Source organism: Alligator mississippiensis, chromosome 5 (genome assembly GCF_030867095.1).
Source record: "Alligator mississippiensis isolate rAllMis1 chromosome 5, rAllMis1, whole genome shotgun sequence".
Classification (NCBI taxonomy): domain Eukaryota; kingdom Metazoa; phylum Chordata; order Crocodylia; family Alligatoridae; genus Alligator; species Alligator mississippiensis.
Genome location: NC_081828.1, coordinates 197,882,609 through 197,901,484, shown reverse-complemented (window position 1 = coordinate 197,901,484; position 18,876 = coordinate 197,882,609). Strand labels below are relative to the sequence as shown.

Genomic DNA, 18,876 nt, shown 5'->3' with positions numbered 1-18,876 from the left:
CCCCAAGACGTGATTTAACCCTGGTTGTTTCCAGGTTATTTTTTCTCCTGGAGTGGCTATTCTTGTTCTGGGAGAAAAATCCTAATCATCTGTATAGTAACGGTTTCTCCTGGGAGAGCAGCGACTCTCCCAAGAGAAATTGAATGTCTGTATGTGGTCTTAAGCATATGTCATGTGTTAGATACTTCAACTGTGCATAACTAGAAGAATGACACAGTAGTGATAAAATAATTTAATTTTCAGGCCTATTTTTTTTTCTACAAGAATGAAATTTGAGTGACTGATACAAAGAAATGAGTTGTAAATTAATTTTTGTCAGCTTGTAGAGTACCATAGAAATGTATTTTGGGTAGCAGAATAATATAGATCTAAGAATTACAGCATTTTCTCTCAGCAAAAATTGTGATAATGTAATGTTCAGTGTTAATTTTATAAGATATGTATAATTTCTTATATTCTGTCATTTTCTGTGTCTTCTATTTATTCAGCGCAAAGGAATAGTGGAAATGTGAATGTGAGGATAGGATTCTAAGCTGAGTGTAAATATCCTCCAGTATATAAAACAGCATTTCAAAATCGGACAGACTTTTCAAGTCTTTGAAAAAATTATCAAGGCTCACATTTGCGAGAGCCCAGCAGGACAAATTATGCTGAGGGGAAAGCAGCACAGGTTTGTAGCAGGTAGATCATGCCTGAGTAATCTAGTCTCTTTTTATGACCAGGTTACAAAACACCTGGACGCAGGAGTAGGGGTTGACATCGTTTACTTAGACTTCAGGAAGGCCTTCGATACGGTATCCCACACCATACTGGTGAACAAGTTAAGAGGCTGTGACTTGGATGACTGCACAGTCCGGTGGGTGGCAAATTTGCTAGAGGGTCATACCCAGAGAAGAGTCGTGGATGGGTCGGTATCGACCTGGAAAGGTGTGGGCAGTGGAGTCCCACAGGGCTTGGTCCTTGGACCGATACTCTTCAATGTCTTCATCAGCGACTTGGACGAGGGAGTGAAGTGTACTCTGTCCAAGTTTGCAGATGACACAAAACTGTGGGGAGAAGTGGACACACCAGAGGGCAGGGAACAACTACAAGCAGACCTGGACAGGTTGGACATATGGGCAGAAAACAACAGAATGCAGTTCAACAAGTAGAAATGCAAAGTGCTGCACCTAGGGTGGAAAAATGTCCAGCATACCTACTGCCTAGGAAATGACCTGTTTGGTGGCACGGAAGCAGAAAGGGATCTTGGAGTCCTAGTGGACTCCAAGATGAACATGAGTCGGCAGTGTGATGAAGCCATCAGAAAAGCTAGTGGCACCTTATCATGCATCAGCAGATGCATGACAAACAGAACCAAGGAGGTGATACTTCCCCTCTATCGGGCGCTGGTCAGACCGCAGTTGGAATACTGTGTGCAATTTTGGGTGCCACACTTCAAAAGGGATGTGGATAACCTGGAGAGGGTCCAGAGAAGGGCCACTCGTATGGTTAAGGGCCTGCAGGCCAAGCCCTATGAGGAGAGACTGGGGCACCTGGACCTCTTCAGCCTCCGCAAGAGAAGGTTGAGAGGCGACCTTGTGGCTGCCTATACGTTCATCACAGGGGCACAGAAGGGAAATGGTGAAGCTTTACTCACCAAGGCGCCCCTGGGGGTTACAAGAAATAATGGCCACAGGCTAGCAGAGAGCAGATTTAGACTGGTCATTAGAAAGAACTTCTTCACAGTTCGAGTGGCCAAAGTCTGGAATGGGCTCCCAAGGGAGGTGGTGCTCTCCCCTACCCTGGGGGTCTTCAAGAGGAGGTTAGATAAGCATCCAGCTGGGGTCATCTAGACCCAGCACTCTTTCCTGCCTATGCAGGGGGTCAGACTCGATGATCTATTGAGGTCCCTTCTGACCCTAACATCTACGAATCTATGAAACAGAAATTCAAACTGCAAAGGAAAAAATGTGGGAAATGGTGGGTTTTCCCATGTAGGCTGGATACAGTTCCAGTCTCGAGGGAGCAGGAGAAGAGTGATCAGCAGGGGGTGCCATGTACATGTTCACATATACACATCACATGGCTGCCAGGCTCCCTGGCTAGCAGCTCCCACAGGTAAGTCTGGTAGGGGGATTGAGGCCCCCCATGGTGAGGAAGTGAGTGAGTTGGGCAGGGCTGGGGCTGCTGCACAGTCAGGGCGGTACATGGGGCTCGGGGCCCAGGGGTGACATGTGCAGCTGCAGGGCTCAGGCAGAGAATGGGATGGAGCTGTGGGCAGCTTGTCTTGGGGTGGGAGGGCAGTTACAGGGCTGCCTCCCTGCTGCTGCGAGCACTCACTGGGGAAGCATGGAGGGCATTTACCCCCAGATTTACGCCTGTGACAGGGGCGAGTGTGGACTGCCTTCTGTGGGCTTGGGGCTCCCCACCCTGCTTCCCTCCTATGTGGGACCTGGCACAGCAGGTCAGAGTGGGGCCAGGCGGGGAAGCTCGATGCCACCTCTGCAAACCCCACGCCTCCATGGTGAGGTACCCCTGCCTGCCCAGGAGCAGCAGGAGGCACAATTCTGGGCCACCACCCCTGCTGCTGCTAGTCGGGCAGGGTGCACCTCGCCATGGTAGTGCAGGGCTTGTGGTGGTGGCACTGAGCTTCTTCGGCCCACTCTAACCTGCTGTGCCGGGTCCCATCCGTTGGGGTGCGGAGGCCCCAGGGGGAGGGCATCAGGGTAGGGAAACCAAACCCACAGCAGGCAGTCCGCTTCCCCCCCCACTGCTCCCATGGACTCCGCTCTGGCTGTGCCTCCTGTGGGGGAGGAGGAGCCAGGTTCTGCTCCGCTGCAGCAGCCACCACCTCCCATGGGCAGCAGCTGGGGCTCAGGTGCTGCTCTGGGGCAGGGGGCTGGGGACCCAGGTCCCTGGCCTCATAGCCCTGGCAGCTGGGGGCCCCATCTGACAGGGCTGTGGGGGGGCAGGGGGCTGTGGTTGGGGAGTGAGGGGTGCTGGCTAAGCAGAGGTGGGGGGTTGTGGGTAGGGAGTAAGGGGCACTGGCAGGGGTGGGAGGGATGTGGGTGGGGACTGAGGGGTTTAGGGGTTTTTTATCATAGAAGTTGTATGTTTCTATCAGAGAATTTGCAGTTTTTAAACAGAAAACCAGGATCCCTGGTAACAATAAATGTCAGGAGGTGGGGGGTGGGATTGTTAATGTAAGCATCAGTTGTGCTAAAAGAATTTCCATGGGATGTGAATATACACAGTCTTTCTATTTTCTTTTTTTTTGAGAGAAATTTCTATATTTACTCAATTAAAAGATGAGTTTTTTTCCCATTTAACATGGGGTGGGGCTTGTCTTACAATCAAGTATGAGGTGGCAGGGGGACAGGCAGCTGCTGTGGCTCTGGCTCTAACTCTGGGTTGGGGCCAGAGCGGCCAGCTGCTGCCTGCCCTCTGCTGCCTCTGCACCCCCAGTCAGTCTTCCCTCAAGCCCCTGCTTCCCCTTCTCCCACTCTATCCCCCCTCGCCGCAGTCCCCCTTACCTTTGCTCCACATGAGGAGGCTTCATCTTTGCTGCAGCCTCGAACACGGAGCACGTGCTCCAGCCCAGCCTTGTAGCAGTGGTATTGGCTCCATGCCGCTGCTATGGGGCTAGGCTGGAGCTGTACTGAGTGACCCCAGGCTGCAGCAGGGACAGAGCCTGCTAGCGCAGAGTAAAGGTAAGGGGAAGGAGCGGCGCGGGGGGGAGAAGAAGGTGGGAGGTGGGGACCTGAGGTTGCAGAGGGCAGAAGGGGTAGGAAGTGAGGAAAAGGAGGTTAGTGGAAGGGGAATGGGGACATAAGGCTGCAGAGGGCAGGTGCAAGAAGGGTAAATGGGGGCGGGGGGCAAGCTGCCTGCCTCCCTCACTGCCTGCCTCATTGCCTCCACACTCTCTCTCACAGCTCCCTCGACCGCCTACCTCATTACTCCTCCTCCCCCACCGAAATCCTGCCCTACCACAACATACCCTCCTATTACCTTCCCCACTATCTGTCCTGCTGCTGCCCTCCTTCTCTCCTCTTCCTTCACTGCATGCAGTAGAGCGGGGGACAGATGAATTTAAGATGATCGTCTAATTATTAGATTCTATAAATGAAAATTTTAGTAAATTTACAATTTTTTCCATGGACAGAATCTAATTATTGGGGTGTCATCTTAAATTCAAAGTCACCTTGAATTTGGGTAAATATGGTCATTTAAACTGTTTTCTAAATTTAATCTTCGTGATTTTGGATGCACCTAGAGGCCCAACTTGGTTGGAATCCCATCGCGCTCCATGCTGTACAAATAGGAAATGACATGCGCTGACCAAAAAAAAATCATATATGCACAGTTCAAACTCGGAGACAAATGAAAAAAATATGTCTTAGTTGTTCAATAGGAAGCTATTCTAAATGCTGTTAAAGGGTGCAGGTTTTGTGCCTGATTCACATCACTATACATTTTGACAAACAAGGACCACAGGAGGTCTTTCTTAAGGCCTATCATTATTCATCTGACATTTAGCATGGCTTTTTGTAAGTGGGCTTCTTTCACTAGAGGAGTGAAGCACTTATTCTTGTGTAGCACTCTTGGAGGAATGAGGGAGAGATGTTATGGCTAACTGACATTTCCAAAATAGGAAATGGAAACATGTTTTAAAGGTGCAGCAGTTAAAATTTCTATCAGCTTGTTCAAACAATCCAATTCCTACTTCATGGACAATAAATCAATAAAAGATAAAAATGGATGTGAGCTTGCATATATGCAAAATCGCTACTGAGTGATTTCATTGTCCAGAGCACTTATTAAAATGACATTAAACAGACAGACCAAATGAACAAAAAACAAAACCTCATGTTAAAGGAACATTATTTAAACTTCAAAGTTAATTCAACTCAAAAGTTAGGACAAACAAGATTTATAGTTGATGGCATACCCTTAATTCTTCTTCCCCCTTTCCATAACCACTGCAGGCACTGGTATGCTGTAGAAAAATAATATATGCTCATATAACTGGATACTGTATCCTAATACATATATATACTAAACGGACAAATACGAGTCTCTCGTTTGATTCTTGTCCTCAAACCCATCCTTGGCAGCTAATTTTTGTCAGAGGTAGAGCAAAACTTACCTTCCTTAAAATGCAGTTTAATCCCATGACATTCACTTTGGCTTTAACCTTACCCAGTTGAAATCAGACTCTTGCGACTGATGTCAATGGATTAAAAAAAAAAAAGTTCCTCCTGCCCCTACCAAAAAACAAACAGATGGAAACCTCACCTCTCTCTTTAAAACTTTTGGAGTAATACAGATATAATACAGATTTAAAATGCAAAATAAATGTTTAAAAAAGCAGAACAAAGATAAATGTTTTTACCGCAAAAGGGAGAAATTCTAAAGATTTCATGAAGCGTGCTAGGGACTCTGCCGTTCCTGTTGATGGTATGTAAGAGGTGCTCAGATGGCTGATGGATGGGTGGCTGTCAGTATTCCTAAGATACAGAAAGGAGTAAGCATTAGCTGGCTGCCAACTACTATAACAATAACTTGTAAAATATTTTCTTTGTATTTATTAATATTGATGGATTTTGTGTACTGATATTTGGTTTCTTGTCACAAGTTTATTGAGAAGTTTTAGGTCATTTTCTGGTGGATTTTAAATAAATCCCTAAAGTTTTTAGAAATGATGATGACTGACATTTTCCTCTGTTTTCTGAGTCTTATTGGGAGGGGGGAGAAACCTGAGTTGTAGAAATGTTTTCCAATATCCTGTTTATAAAGTAGCTGTGGTGATATAGTTTTATTTACTAAACCAAAACTTAAATACAGAGGTCATTAGACTTTTTTTCTTTCAATTTTGAAATGCCTTTGCTACAAGCAAAGTAAATATGATAGGTGGTGTGGGACCTGTGAGAGAGAATATAAGCTTTGCACTCCGTCTTAAAACTGGCAAATTTATGCAAGGATATGGAAAAGGTTCATAGCAACAACTGGGCTTTCAAAACAGTAAATCTATAAAATAGTGGAACTGCACTGTTTTCTGTGGTAACTGGTATTAAAACTGAATATAAATATTGCATTGCATCACAAAGCTGGGAAAATATGGTAAGAAACAGGAAGTGCTCAAGATGTCTGAGGATGATTGTGTTCTTAAGAGAAAATAATGTTATCTTGCAGAAAAGAACTAGAAAGGAAATAATAGAAAATAAAGGAGTTGGTTAGAAAAGTAATTTTTAAAAGCCCTCAAGAGAAGTAGTAGTAATGAGTTGAATTTAATTGCACTTTTGAGGGAGTGTTAAGCAATGAACTTCTAGAGAAATTGTATACATCATTACTTTACTTGGTGCTCTTTTAAAGGTAAATATAAAATGTTGGCTATACTGTGCTGTCTGTGTTTCACAAACGTATTAAGTAGTACAAGAAAAGGATTACCTGATCTAGAAAAAGTTAACAAAATTACAAGGGGAAAGTGTGTGTGTGTGTGTGTGTGTGTGTGTGTGTGTGTGTGTGTGTGTGTGTGTGTGTGTGTACACACACACACACACACACACACACACATATATATATATATAATGCACAATAGAATATAAGACTGGAAGGGATCTCCTCAGTTATCCAGTTTGTGCTGTACAGACAAATGCATGGTTCTGTCATCGCAGAGGGTAATAATACTCAAAAGATTCCTGTTTATTTTGGTTCATAGCCTGTCCTGTATACTGCTGATCAGCCAGTTAAACTGATTATGCATCTCATAACTACTGTGGCCTTGGCTTTACAAGACTGATCGTGATAAACAACTTCATTTTCAACATGAATGATGATTCCTTTGGTTGAGCTCAAAATGTCCTGGCCACTGTGAAACCATAGACCTATTCCAGGTAGTTCCTGATACATGGCCAGCCACTGTCTAGGTTTGGGTTTTCAGATGGCATTGAAGACAATGGGACAGGAATAATACTTTTGTCATAAACTGGAGAGGTGGTTGTAGTTCTTTTTGTTTTCGCAGTTCAGCCTTCAAGGTTGTTGGAACCTAGGTGGTTTTAAATGCCTGGGAATATGACATAGCACAATAAACACACTTTTGTTGGTCATTACATGAATTTGGTGTCCCCAAGTGTGTATAAGGTGGCTCTCAAAGGTCCTTTTTCCTCAGTGGTGTTTAGGAGCTACAATTATGGACCAGAACCCATTTTTTGGGTGATATACAAACACAAACAAAAAGACCATCCTATTCTAAAGAGCTTGTTAGTCTAAATATAACTTTTAAGGTAATTATAATTTTAGTTAATTTTGAGTTACTTTTACATTCACTACAATACTTTTTCTTGTCTCAGGGTTACCAGGGTATGGTTGATGGAGGTGACAACATTGTTGAAGTCTCATGGGAAAGCGTATCAAGTATCCTGCAAGTGGTAAGTACCATAAGAAATATACATTTTCATTTTAAATTAACCAACAACTTTTAGCTTAAAGTTCATAGCTAATAATTTCAAAAGTAGTCAGTGAGTTTAACCTTCTCGCTTTCTAGGTACCCAGCTTGTGACATCTTTAACAGTCAGGTTTTACAGGGGATGAATGCGCAATACTTTCTTAAAATATGTTCTCTTTCAGGTTTATCACACTGGGGCACACAAACTCCAATCTCCAGATTTTCAAAATTAGGGTCCTAAGATTAGGCTTCTAAATATATATTTAGGAGTCTTTTTATTTTAAAAAAAAGGGACATCGGGAGTCATTTTGTATTTAATAAATAAGTGAGGAGAATAGGACCCCAGAAGCCTGAATAATACAATGACTACTTCATAAGTTAAATGCTAGTTTATTCTTTTACATGATGGTATGGAAACTGCTCAACAAAAAACAGTAAGCACTTTAAAAAAAATTATATACAAAAAGATGTGATATGAATGTATTATAAGTGAAAACTCGTGTATATATTGGATTAGCCCTTCATAACTAGGTCATTGTATGGCAATTGTACTGCTTTACCCTCTGCTGTATTTTTCTTTAAATAGCTATGATTCTGACTAACAAAGAAATGTAGGGTGTTTCTTCCAGGCTGTTCTATTTTCCTTTATTTGATTTTAATTTTACTCTGCTGTCTCTCTTATTGAATATACTTTTATTGAATTTTAAGGAAACACGTACATTTTCTTTTTCATTCAAGTGTGGATCCATATTAGCATTCTGCTGTGGGTTACACATGCATCTTAAACACTTGAACTTGTTTGATTATTCCCTGGTCCCCTTTCTAGTGTCCCTGTGGGTATAAATGGGGATGTAAACTTTCCATTTCTCAGTCCCTCTCAGTCACCCTTGCTTCATGATGGAGCTTCTGTTGTTTGCTTTAGTCTGTGGTATTTGCCTTACAGCTCATCCTTTAAACTTGTTTTTTTTATCTTGTAAGTTGTATTCTAGTTTTTAGGTCTTCTTGTTAGTTGTGTTCTATTCTTATTTTTTTAACCTCCCCCCTCCAGATTTCTGTGTTTCTATGACCAAGTTTGACCTGTACTACGTGCTTACTCAAGGCAAGTAGGCTTCAATGCTTTTCCTCTCACTTTCCTTTCACTGAAGCTTCAGTATGGCTTCCTCTGGGTTGCCTGGCTTCAAGCTCTGCCACACACGATAGAGCTATTTCTGATACTGACTGGTATGTCAACTACCTCTGCTGCTTTAAACCATCTCCCTTTAAAGAAAACTTGCATCAACCTCTGGAGTGGCCAGACTCAGAGGGCTTGAGAATAAGATCACTGTTCCAGAATTCCTGATGGTAATACTCCTCACCTTCCCTTTGCCCATCCTCTTCTGAGAATTCTTGGCCCCATGCAGCTCTCAATAAAGCTCAGAGGCACAAGCACTAAAATCTGATTTCCGAGACCTCCCATGCTGCATAATCAGAAGGACAACAAGCACCTTGAAATTTGCACTGGTACTCAGATGTCAGCATTGACACTCTAGAGCAAACTTCTTTGATACTGAGAAGTCTGGCTCTAAGACCCACACTTTCACCAAGATATGATACAAAGTAATGTCCTCTTTCCATCCTGTCCTACTTTCCAGTAAGACTGATGATACTTCACAGTGCACAGTGAGTTTGTGATGAACTCAGGATCTACCTTCACTGGCTTTGGTGGCACTGGCTCACAAAACATCAGGGCTACTAGTGTTGGCTACAAATGTCCAACTTGGGATCTTTAAAATTCTGGTTTATTAGGCGGATTGAAACACTGTAATGAAGTCAAATCATAAACCTTGGGGCTGGTCCCCTCACACACATACACAAGTACACACACAGTGGCGAGCTACAAATGTTTGGGGAGGCACCAGAGTCGGTTATACCTATCCCACAAGCCTTGGAGTCTGACGTCAATGGCCAGTCAAGGCTTCTTTCAGCGTGGTGTTATCCTCCAGAAGAGGGTCGCCGGCTGGTCCTTCTGGCTGGACAGGTCGGGTGCTGGTCAAGTTGGAGATCAAGAGGGCGCCCCCGAGGGTCACTTTTCACTGCTTTTTATCTGTCCTTGGCAGATTTTGGTGACTCTTCAGTTTTCAGGTTTGCCCAATCCAGGGGTCATTGACCCTCGTGGGATTTCCCCCTCGGTGTCTACTGGGTAGCATCTATCAGCCCCAGGGGTCGTCCGTATGTAAGTGCAGGTTTGGGAGTCCGTTCATGAATTTTGATTAATTTACCGCTCTCATGAATAGGGCTCTGGGACTGGTCACTCTGGAGATATTCAGCCCCAAAAGTTGGTCCCCAGCATTGATTAACTCAGACTGGGGCTTCTTGAACAGTGAAGTTTAGAAAATTCCTGGTTGCTACATTGTCTCCTATTGATTTCTTCTGTTGGTTGATCTGCAGTTTCCCTAGGTGTTACTTGCTGCTTGTTACTAAAGCCTGCTACTGTGTTACGCATTCAATCACTGATTCACTCGCTCTTTCAGGGGCCCACCTGATACAGGGAAGCAGCGGTTTGATTCCTGCCCTTGTTAATATTATTACAGTGTATAACTTACTTCTAAAACTAAAACACATTTAGTTAAAAGGTGAAGAGTATAAAATATAAGCTACAAGAGTAATGCCATGGCACACAAATAGATAAAAATACCAAAATACAAGGGGAGATACAAAATGCACACATACAAACTTTAAAACACAATTCGTTATCTTATAGTGAAAGAAAGAGGAAGGAAGAAAAGTTAGAAGAGGAGAAGCATATCCAAAGAGGGGAAAGCAAATGCAGGCAAGAGGAAAAGGGGGCTTTCTGCTACACTAGCACTGGCCCTGGCATGGAACCCGTGCCTAGTACTTGGTCACTTAGGCTCAGTGCTGAACTTCTGTTAATATGTGGGGAGTGGTAGTATCAGCCCCATTCTAGGAGTGCACACCCCATGGTGTGTAGTCATTTGGATTTAGTGGCCATTTCCCAGCAGACTACTGTGGCTATGAGGGACCATAGAAACCAGTACAACTGTCCAGAGTTAAGATATTCATTCTTGGCCTCAGAGGCTTCTCCTTCATTTTTAATCCTTACATTCAATACAAGAATACTTTCTTGATGCAGATGTTGAGGTGGAGGAATGTACAGGCCCGTAACTGTTGTCATCCTGACAAAGTGATAGTTTCTTCAGCAGCCCCATTTATAGATTATTTCAGCAGCTGCCAGAACCATATGAAACATGTGTCTCGGATCCCCAGGGAGACAGTTAAGGAACCTACACAGCTAAAAGATACTCTCTTAAGTGTTCACTTTCAGTGAGGTAGTTTAATTAATGAGGCCATCAAGGACCTTGCAGATGATGAGGAACTCTGCTATAAAACTCTTGGAAGATAGAGAAATGTTACCAGATAACACACTGTTTTTTCTATATACATACTATGCTCATATCTAGTCATTGCAGCTGCTAATGAAAAAATTAAAACTGTTCAGGAGCATCCTAAAGGATAAAGTACTAAAAAGCTGGACGTTTTAGAGAAAGAATCATATTTTCCAGCCAGCCTTTAGTTTTGAGTGACAAGCTACCAGATGCTGCTTCTGCTCTGGTCTCGTTTTTGGGGGGTTTACAAATACTTGTAGAGTAGTTATGTTCACGCTCTCTCAAATGTTACTGTAACTGATTTGACCTACTGAAAAAGATTTGGTCCTCCCTGAATCGCATTTGGACACTTCATGGAAAATGTGGACACCTACTCCATAAATGGAGAACTGTAATTGTGGTGCAGTTTTTCAGAAGGTGCAACACATTGTGAATGATTGCCCAATTAGATCATATAATGGTGATATAAATTCAATTCATGCAGCTACCCCTGAAGCAGTCAAATGGCTATCAAATTTAGATATCAATCTATGAAGTTGTATGAATGTAATCCTAAAATGTCATATAAAGAGAGAGAGATTACTGTGACTGATGGCTCCCTTCTAGGGAGGAGAGCAACATGAACAACCTAAGATTTTCAGTGAGAAAAGTTCTGTAGTAGCACGGAGCTCAGTGAATTTGCTAGGCATTCTGGCAGCACATCTTTGCATACCATGCTCAGACCTTTTTATATCAATAGGCAGGAAGGAACCAGGTCCTCTCAGAGGTCGAGAGAGGCCCAGGCCACTTCCATTTTTTGAGGCTCAAAATACAATGCAATAATTTGTAATAAATGTTCCTTTTTTATTTAACAAGTGCTTTTCTAGCTTTTTTCTTCTTCTTTCAATCCTGTCCGTGTATCTCTGTGTCTGTATGTGTAACCTCATTTGGAGATAACGTCAGAAGTCTAAATTTGAGGCCTTCCGTGAATGAGAGGCCCGCGCCAAATGGCCCTCCTGGCCCCCACTGTGATAGGCCCTGGAAGGAACAAGATCATATCTACAGTGCAGGGAAATGGACAGGCTCTAAAACTGATGCATTTTCACTGGATTTACTTTTGACAGAGCATCTTTATACATCTTTTGTCAGGACACCCTAGTGGACAATTTCAGCAGGGACATCACCCTGAGCTAGGAATTGAAGATCAAGGATTCTGTCTTATGAGACATCTTCTCAGTCTGGGGTCACTCGAAGATGGACTTTTTTTGCTACTGCAGAAACGCACGCTGGTGCATGTTCTGTTATAGGGGAAGCCTTAGCCCTGGTCGTTGGATGGGGAAACTGTTTATACTTTTCTTTCACTCTACAAGCACTACGCAGTTCATTATCTCTGTCATTCTAGTGTAATGTGGTGTCAATGGTGCTAGAGCTATGGTGCTCAGCCTTTTTGCAAGTTGCTCCAACCTGAAAATTGGAAATGGGCAGGCAGCTACATAGAAAAGCACAGCTAGAGCTCCACATGCATAGTGAGCTTTCTGAGCTCACCAGTTCTTGAGATGGACTGTGGCTAGAGAGTTCACTGTACATGCACAGCTCAGGCTGTTTTTTTTTCTGGGCAGAGCTCTGGCAGGAGCCATGCTGATATGCTGGTGAGCTCAGACAGGGACATGGTGTTGGGTGGCAAGCTGTCGATACAGGCTTTATGGTTCTCACCTGACCTATGGATAGATTGAACAGCACTGTGCTAGAGGAAGTGTAGATTACAAGTAAATTTTTTAACTGCCAGCGAGACCATTTCTTGCAAGGGTCCCAGATTGGGAGGCAAATTGACTTGTCCATGGACACACAAGATGTCAGTGTCAAGGCTAGCCTCTAAGGCTCCCAGCTAACCTCTCTACCACTGGCTAGTCTTCCTTCCTTCTATACAGTTGAACCTGTTAATTTCCTGCGGGTTCTGGTTTGTGTATCATTGCAGAGCCCCGGGATGGTGCTGTTGCTCTTCTGAGCTTGAATGCTTCCACTCATTTCTTTCAGTTTAGTTTTCCTTCTGAAAAGAGAAGGAACGCTTATCTTTCACTTAACACAATCTCTTTCCTAATTTTTTAAGGTCTTAGTGTAGATCACTTTACACACTATTTCTATCATGTCTTTTTATTTTTATAGCTGCTTGAAGTATAGACTTGTGCTCCTCTTCATGGAGACAGATTGCAAGACTCTCTCCCTGTCTACTTTTTTCTTACTATTATCTGCTTGCTGTGACTTGCAAAATATATAGTTGGAACACGCCAAGAAATAGTTTGGAACAAAATCATCCAGGAGTGAGGCAGACTGTTTCAGATGGTGAGACAGTCTAAACCAATTCCAAGCTTAAATTTGAATTGTATATGACTGAGATTACAGGGAAAAGAAATTGAGATAATCTTCATATTTTATGACAAGAAAAAGAAAAACTTATGTACTTATGGTAATTATACTTTCTACTGTGCATTGGAAATAAGCTAAAATGGTAGTCAAGGAAAGAAAGCATATGCAAATATATAGATATGCAGATTTTTCTGTCTATAAATCTGGACAGCAGATTCGTAATGGCAGAAGATACAGATCATTTTGTCACCACTTTATTTTTTTACACCGAAAGTATTTGTACATATGTAAGGGGGTGTGTGAATTCCAGTTGAAAAAAATAAGTGTTTACATAGTACCGTATTGGTTATATATAGGGAAAGAGAAGGTGCAAGTGTTTTGATTTTAGTGTCTTCTCTTCTGTGGAAAGAGTTCCTTAACTCATGTCAATGGATAAAATTCTCATCAAATTATTGAAAATAAAAAATTTAGATCTAAAGGCTATCAAAGTATGAGAACCTTTCTATTACCATCAACTTTTATTATGGAACAGGTTTTATTGAGCAGTAGATATTCATAACAATTAACCAAAGGCTCACAAGTTAATGGGGAAATTGGAGAAAAGCATCTCGCCTACTTAATGAAGTATGTTGCAACTTCTTCCTCAGAACTCCATAAAATTACAGTAAACGATAGTATGGGCCCTACGCCCCATCTGTTCACAGTTGATGTTTTGCATATTTCTCAGTACCCCCTTGTTATAAGTGCATGTTCCACTATGTGAACACGTTCAACTTTGGCCTTTACTGTTATAATGTTATCGTACTTTGAGTTTTATAAATTATTCATATCAGACGAGTTGAATGATAAGTAATACTAGCTAGAACTATTGTGTGTTAGTGTACTTGTAATATTACTCCTTACTTACCATGTGGCTTAATGTGCATTTATCTGTTTTGAAAATAACTTCACACAGGTTTGATAACTCTTTAATGTTTTACTCATTGTAAAATTAATTATCATTACCAAGAAAATCTGGAGGGTAAATTCAGTTGGATTAATTTCCTTTTTCCAGGGTGGAACGGTTATTGGGAGTGCACGCTGCAAGGCATTTCGTACCCGGGAAGGTCGTTTGCAAGCTGCTTACAATCTTGTTAAACGTGGAATCACTAACCTCTGTGTGATTGGTGGGGATGGAAGCTTAACAGGTGCTAATCTTTTCCGTGAAGAATGGAGTGGACTTTTAGAGGAACTGGCAGAAAGTGGTAAGTTTGCATCTTTTCAAAGATGTAGACCTCTTCAAGAAAATTATCTATCATTACATAAACAAGTTACATTCATAGGACATTATTTAATGCAGACAGTCAAGAGGCCTGAGGCAGAATCAATCTAAGCTACACAGGTTTCTTTAAACTGCATAGATTGGACTGTTAGCGCATGGAGCTCACAATTTCTTCTCGGTTGGGGGATGCAGGCAGAAGCCTGCACTGGCTGAGGCCAGAAAGCTGGGGTTACTCCCACATGCCTCCCAGCTGCTGGACATTACCAGATGCAGCTAAATGGCTGCACCATCCCTGATTGGCTATCAGGCACATGCCTCCCCCCCACCACCTTGCTGCCCTGTCATCTGTCAGGCAGCTGGCAGCTGCCTCCAAGCAATGGAGGGAGGTGTGCTTGCCCCAGTTAGCAGAATGAGGGTCCCTGGGCTTTGTCCAGGGTGGGGGCTCAAGGGTCCACCACAGGCGGGAGGATAGGAGGGAGCAGGGCATGCAAACTGTTGGGGGGAGGTGGTGCCACTGGTACCCTGTATTCCTGGTGGGTGGAGCACATACTTTTCCTGCTCTGTCCCAAGCCCCAGGATCCTGTGCTGGGGCAGTTTCAGGAAGAGCTTGCAGGATTCCCCCCCAGCCCGCCAACAGAGCCAGCACTGAATTCCTAGCTGAAGCCGCTTCTTTGTAACTGTGGGGGCATGGAGCCTTAGAACTGCTGCAGCGCAGGGTCCCGGGGCTCAAAACGGCAGGGACACTCTGGACCTTGCACTGCAGTGACTCTGGAAAAGGCTTGCAAGATTTTCTCCCCTTCAGCCAGTGCCAAATTCCTGGCTGAAGCTGCTGCAGCACAGGATTCAAAGCGCCCCTCTTTTGCCCTTTCGTGAGCCCCAGGACCTTGCGCTGCAGCAGCGTTAGCCAGAAATCCACTGCTAGCTCCAGGGGGAAAATCCTGTGAGCCCTTCCCAGAGCTGCTGCAGTGCAGTGTCCTGGGGCTCGAAACAGGGCAGGGACACTCTGGGCTCTCAGGATTTTCTCCCTTGGAGCTAGCTCCAAATTCTTGGCTGAAGCTGCAGTGCAGGGTCCTGGGGCTCGGACAGGACAGGACAAGCCAGGGACATTCTGGATCCTGCACTGCAGTAGGAAGGGCTAACATAATTCTCCCCCTCAGCGTCAGCACCAAATTCCTGGCTGAAGCTTCATCTCTGTAGACGTGGGGCTCTGATTCCTGGGGGTGGGGGGGCAGCAATGCCCCCACAGCTGCAGAGAAGCAGCTTCAGTTAGGAGTTTGGTGCTGGCTGGGGGTGCTCTGTGCGCACCCCCCCGCCTCCTCCCCTCTCCCCTCCCCGGCGCGGCCGAGGCTGCTGGCACCGCTTTCCCCCAGGAGCTTGCAAGCCCTGCGCCCTCCACTCACCCCTCACTCTGTCCTGTCTACTGCTTGTGAGGGAGGGTTAGGAGGCCCTGAAAAGTCTAATAATTTCGTTTTGTTGCCCACATTTAATGTTAGAATCCAAGTGGTAGAGCTGAAGCCATGAAAATGGGCTTGGACAAGAGCTGTTTGTTCTTTGAAAAGAGCATTTATTGAGTATAGCAAGTTACAATATAAGCATAAGACAAGGGAACAACAGAAACTCTGCATAAGTCTTACGCAGTCCTGAGGACAAAGTGTTTTCCTGCAGCTGGCCAAGCACTCAGGAGTCTTTGGGGTTCACAGGTTTTTTTGCTTGCTTTTTTATGGATGGCTTGCACCCCTCCTCCCTCTTTTTTCTGGTTTTTTACCTTTTTTAAAGGGTTTTCCTGTTTTTGTTACTTTTGTGGTCAAGTGTGGTTTTGTTTACAAAATGCCTACTGGTTACTTGAGCAGTGCCATCTCATTGCAGTCCCTGTTTACTTAGGTTATACACAAGTTACATTGGTGGGTTACATATAGGTATATATTCAGTACTTTTCCCTTCTGCTATAGAATTGGTTAAAGGACCCAAAACTTTCAACTGTGCCATGCCATTTGCCACCAGTTTCATGTCATTAGAGCTGCCTTTTGTTAAAATACTTTTTTTTTTTATGGTTATTTCTCTGCAGGCAAGATTGACGAAGAGGCAGTTAAGAAATATGCTTACCTCAACATTGTGGGTATGGTTGGGTCCATTGATAATGATTTCTGTGGTACTGATATGACCATAGGAACTGACTCAGCCTTGCACAGAATCATTGAAGTTGTGGATGCAATTATGACCACTGCCCAAAGGTAAATTGATTAAAAAAGATACATTTGTAGGTATAAAAGTAAATGGCATTGAAATAAAGTAACTGATAACTTAAGAGAATGTGCTGTGAATGTTCTGTCCTAAAATGCAACAAGGCTTTATTTCTGTCCTGAGCATTTTGTGATCAGAGGATGCGAGTCAGACCAAACTGTTCCAAAGTCGCTGGTGCCTTTGAAATATAAGCAAACATGCAGCAGGGACAAAGATTAGACTGCAAGTCTGTGTTACATTTAACCTCATATCTCCAGAAGCAAAAATGTAATAGTTCATCCATCAGACCATCACTTCAGTGTTAAAAGTGGTGTTCCTTCTTTCTCCCCTCTACCCCAGCCTTTCCTTTATTTATTTATTTTTTTTTTAAGTACTTTGGGTTATATTCATTGTCAGGAAACTAAAGTGAAATTAATTTCCATGCAGAAGAGCAGCACAGAGCTTCATATATCACTTGCTTTCCACATAAAAATGCAAACTTTGTGGCGGCTCTCTGCTTTTACAACTAAAGACGTCAGAGGATTGGTGGGATAGAAGTGGGAATCCTCTCTAGCCATGTGAGAATAAATGTATAGTTAGAACTCAGTTATGTTGTCACTTGGGTTGATGTTTCTCACTTTGTCAGGCATGTGCAGTAGCATGAAATAATGGACTGCTGCCAGAAAACCAAACTCTAGCCAAGAGAACGGGCGTGCTAGAAGCTGGGTCCTTCCTTCATATTTCCTTTGCCAGGTTAAAAAAATGTTTGATCTAGATTTATTCTTGACTAAAAAGACAATGATCTTACTTTACTAATTATCTGATAGTCAGCACATCTAATTACTGAAAGATAATTATATGTTACAGTATTTAAAGTGACATTGCTATGACTTCTACAATTTTATTTCACTTTAAATTAAGTCTTTTTGTTTCTTTAAAAAAAAAAAAAAAAAGCAGCCCTACAATAAGTTGTTTAAATATTCAGGAGAGAGAAAAAAATATTGGTTTCATTAGTTGCTTTTATTCCTGTCACAAATTGTAGTCACCAGGCAACCATATTTCTTATTAACCAAACCTTGTGTCTGGGTAATGTCTTATGGCTGCTTACAGAGGGTTTTTTTTTTTTTTAAATAGCGCCTTAATGGAAGCAGCAATACATGAGTTTAACCTGGCTCCACGGTGTCTGTATAGATCGGGTGCTTCACGGGACTTTTTGGCGCTTTTATCTAAAGCTGATTTAACCAGCTATTAAATAGAAGCACCAAAAAATGCCCCCTAAAGTACCCAATCTATACAGACACTGGGCGAGCCAGGTCCAGCTAATGCGATGACTCTTCTGGGCTTGTGTTGGGTTGGCCACGGGAGTGCACTGAGTTTAAAGTAAAGTGCCGTGGTTTTGTTTTTTTTAAAACATATGTAAGCAGCCGCAGAACACAAAGCGTTTTAGAAAAGTTGCATTGATTTTTCTGAATTTTTTTTTTCTTTCTTCTTTCTCTCTGTCCCATCAGACTAGAGATGAAACTTTATTTTTGGTTTACTATGTGTTATTTTTTAACATTCCATTGATTTCAGTGGGATTTGGATCGGTGCTTTGAATTGCATTGATGTTTCTTTGTCATTTTATAGCCATCAGAGGACCTTTGTTCTGGAGGTTATGGGAAGACACTGTGGGTATGTACTGTTTTCACCAGTTAGTATCTAGAAAAAATTTATTTTAAACAACTGTGAAACAGATTTGTAATTCCCTGCTTATTTGGATATTTGTTGTATGTACTTACTAGGTATCTAGCCCTTGTGAGTGCCTTAGCTTGTGGTGCAGATTGGGTACTCATTCCTGAGTACCCTCCAGAAGAAGGATGGGAGGATAAGATGTGTGTTAAGCTGTCTGAGGTAATTTGTTACTTCATCCTGGATATTCAGCATGCTGAATAAACACTTGTACCTGAGAAGTAGTACCTGCCAGTTAAACAGCATAGGTCAAGTCCCATTCAATGAGATTTTTTGCTACTGGTTTCATTGGTGGCACTCTGGCCTAACTGAATCACTGTGTGATTCCTTCTAGGGCTGCCGCAGCCCCTTTGCACATTGCCACAACGGACCTGTTTTTGTTTTTTCTCTCTGACCACATATGGGCATTGCATTTCTATGGGACAGCTTTTACCAGTAGAAACCACAGATGTACAGGCATTTGCACACTTTCTCTCAGAATAAAAAAATGGCAGTTCTGGAATTAAAATAACCCATCT

The 18,876-nt window shown here is 43.0% G+C and overlaps 1 protein-coding gene across 3 annotated transcripts in view; it reads left to right on the top strand.

Moving 5' to 3' along the window:
• Nucleotides 1-18,876, top strand: part of PFKP (phosphofructokinase, platelet) — an 88,977-nt gene that overhangs the window by 23,143 nt on the left and 46,958 nt on the right. For all 3 annotated transcript variants that reach the window (XM_006268139.4, XM_059729165.1, XM_006268138.4), the window contains exons 3-7: nucleotides 7,329-7,406; nucleotides 14,204-14,393; nucleotides 16,476-16,641; nucleotides 18,257-18,301; nucleotides 18,412-18,520. In XM_006268139.4, coding sequence (XP_006268201.1) covers nucleotides 7,329-7,406; nucleotides 14,204-14,393; nucleotides 16,476-16,641; nucleotides 18,257-18,301; nucleotides 18,412-18,520 — 588 coding nt within the window. The remainder of the gene's footprint in view (nucleotides 1-7,328; nucleotides 7,407-14,203; nucleotides 14,394-16,475; nucleotides 16,642-18,256; nucleotides 18,302-18,411; nucleotides 18,521-18,876) is intronic.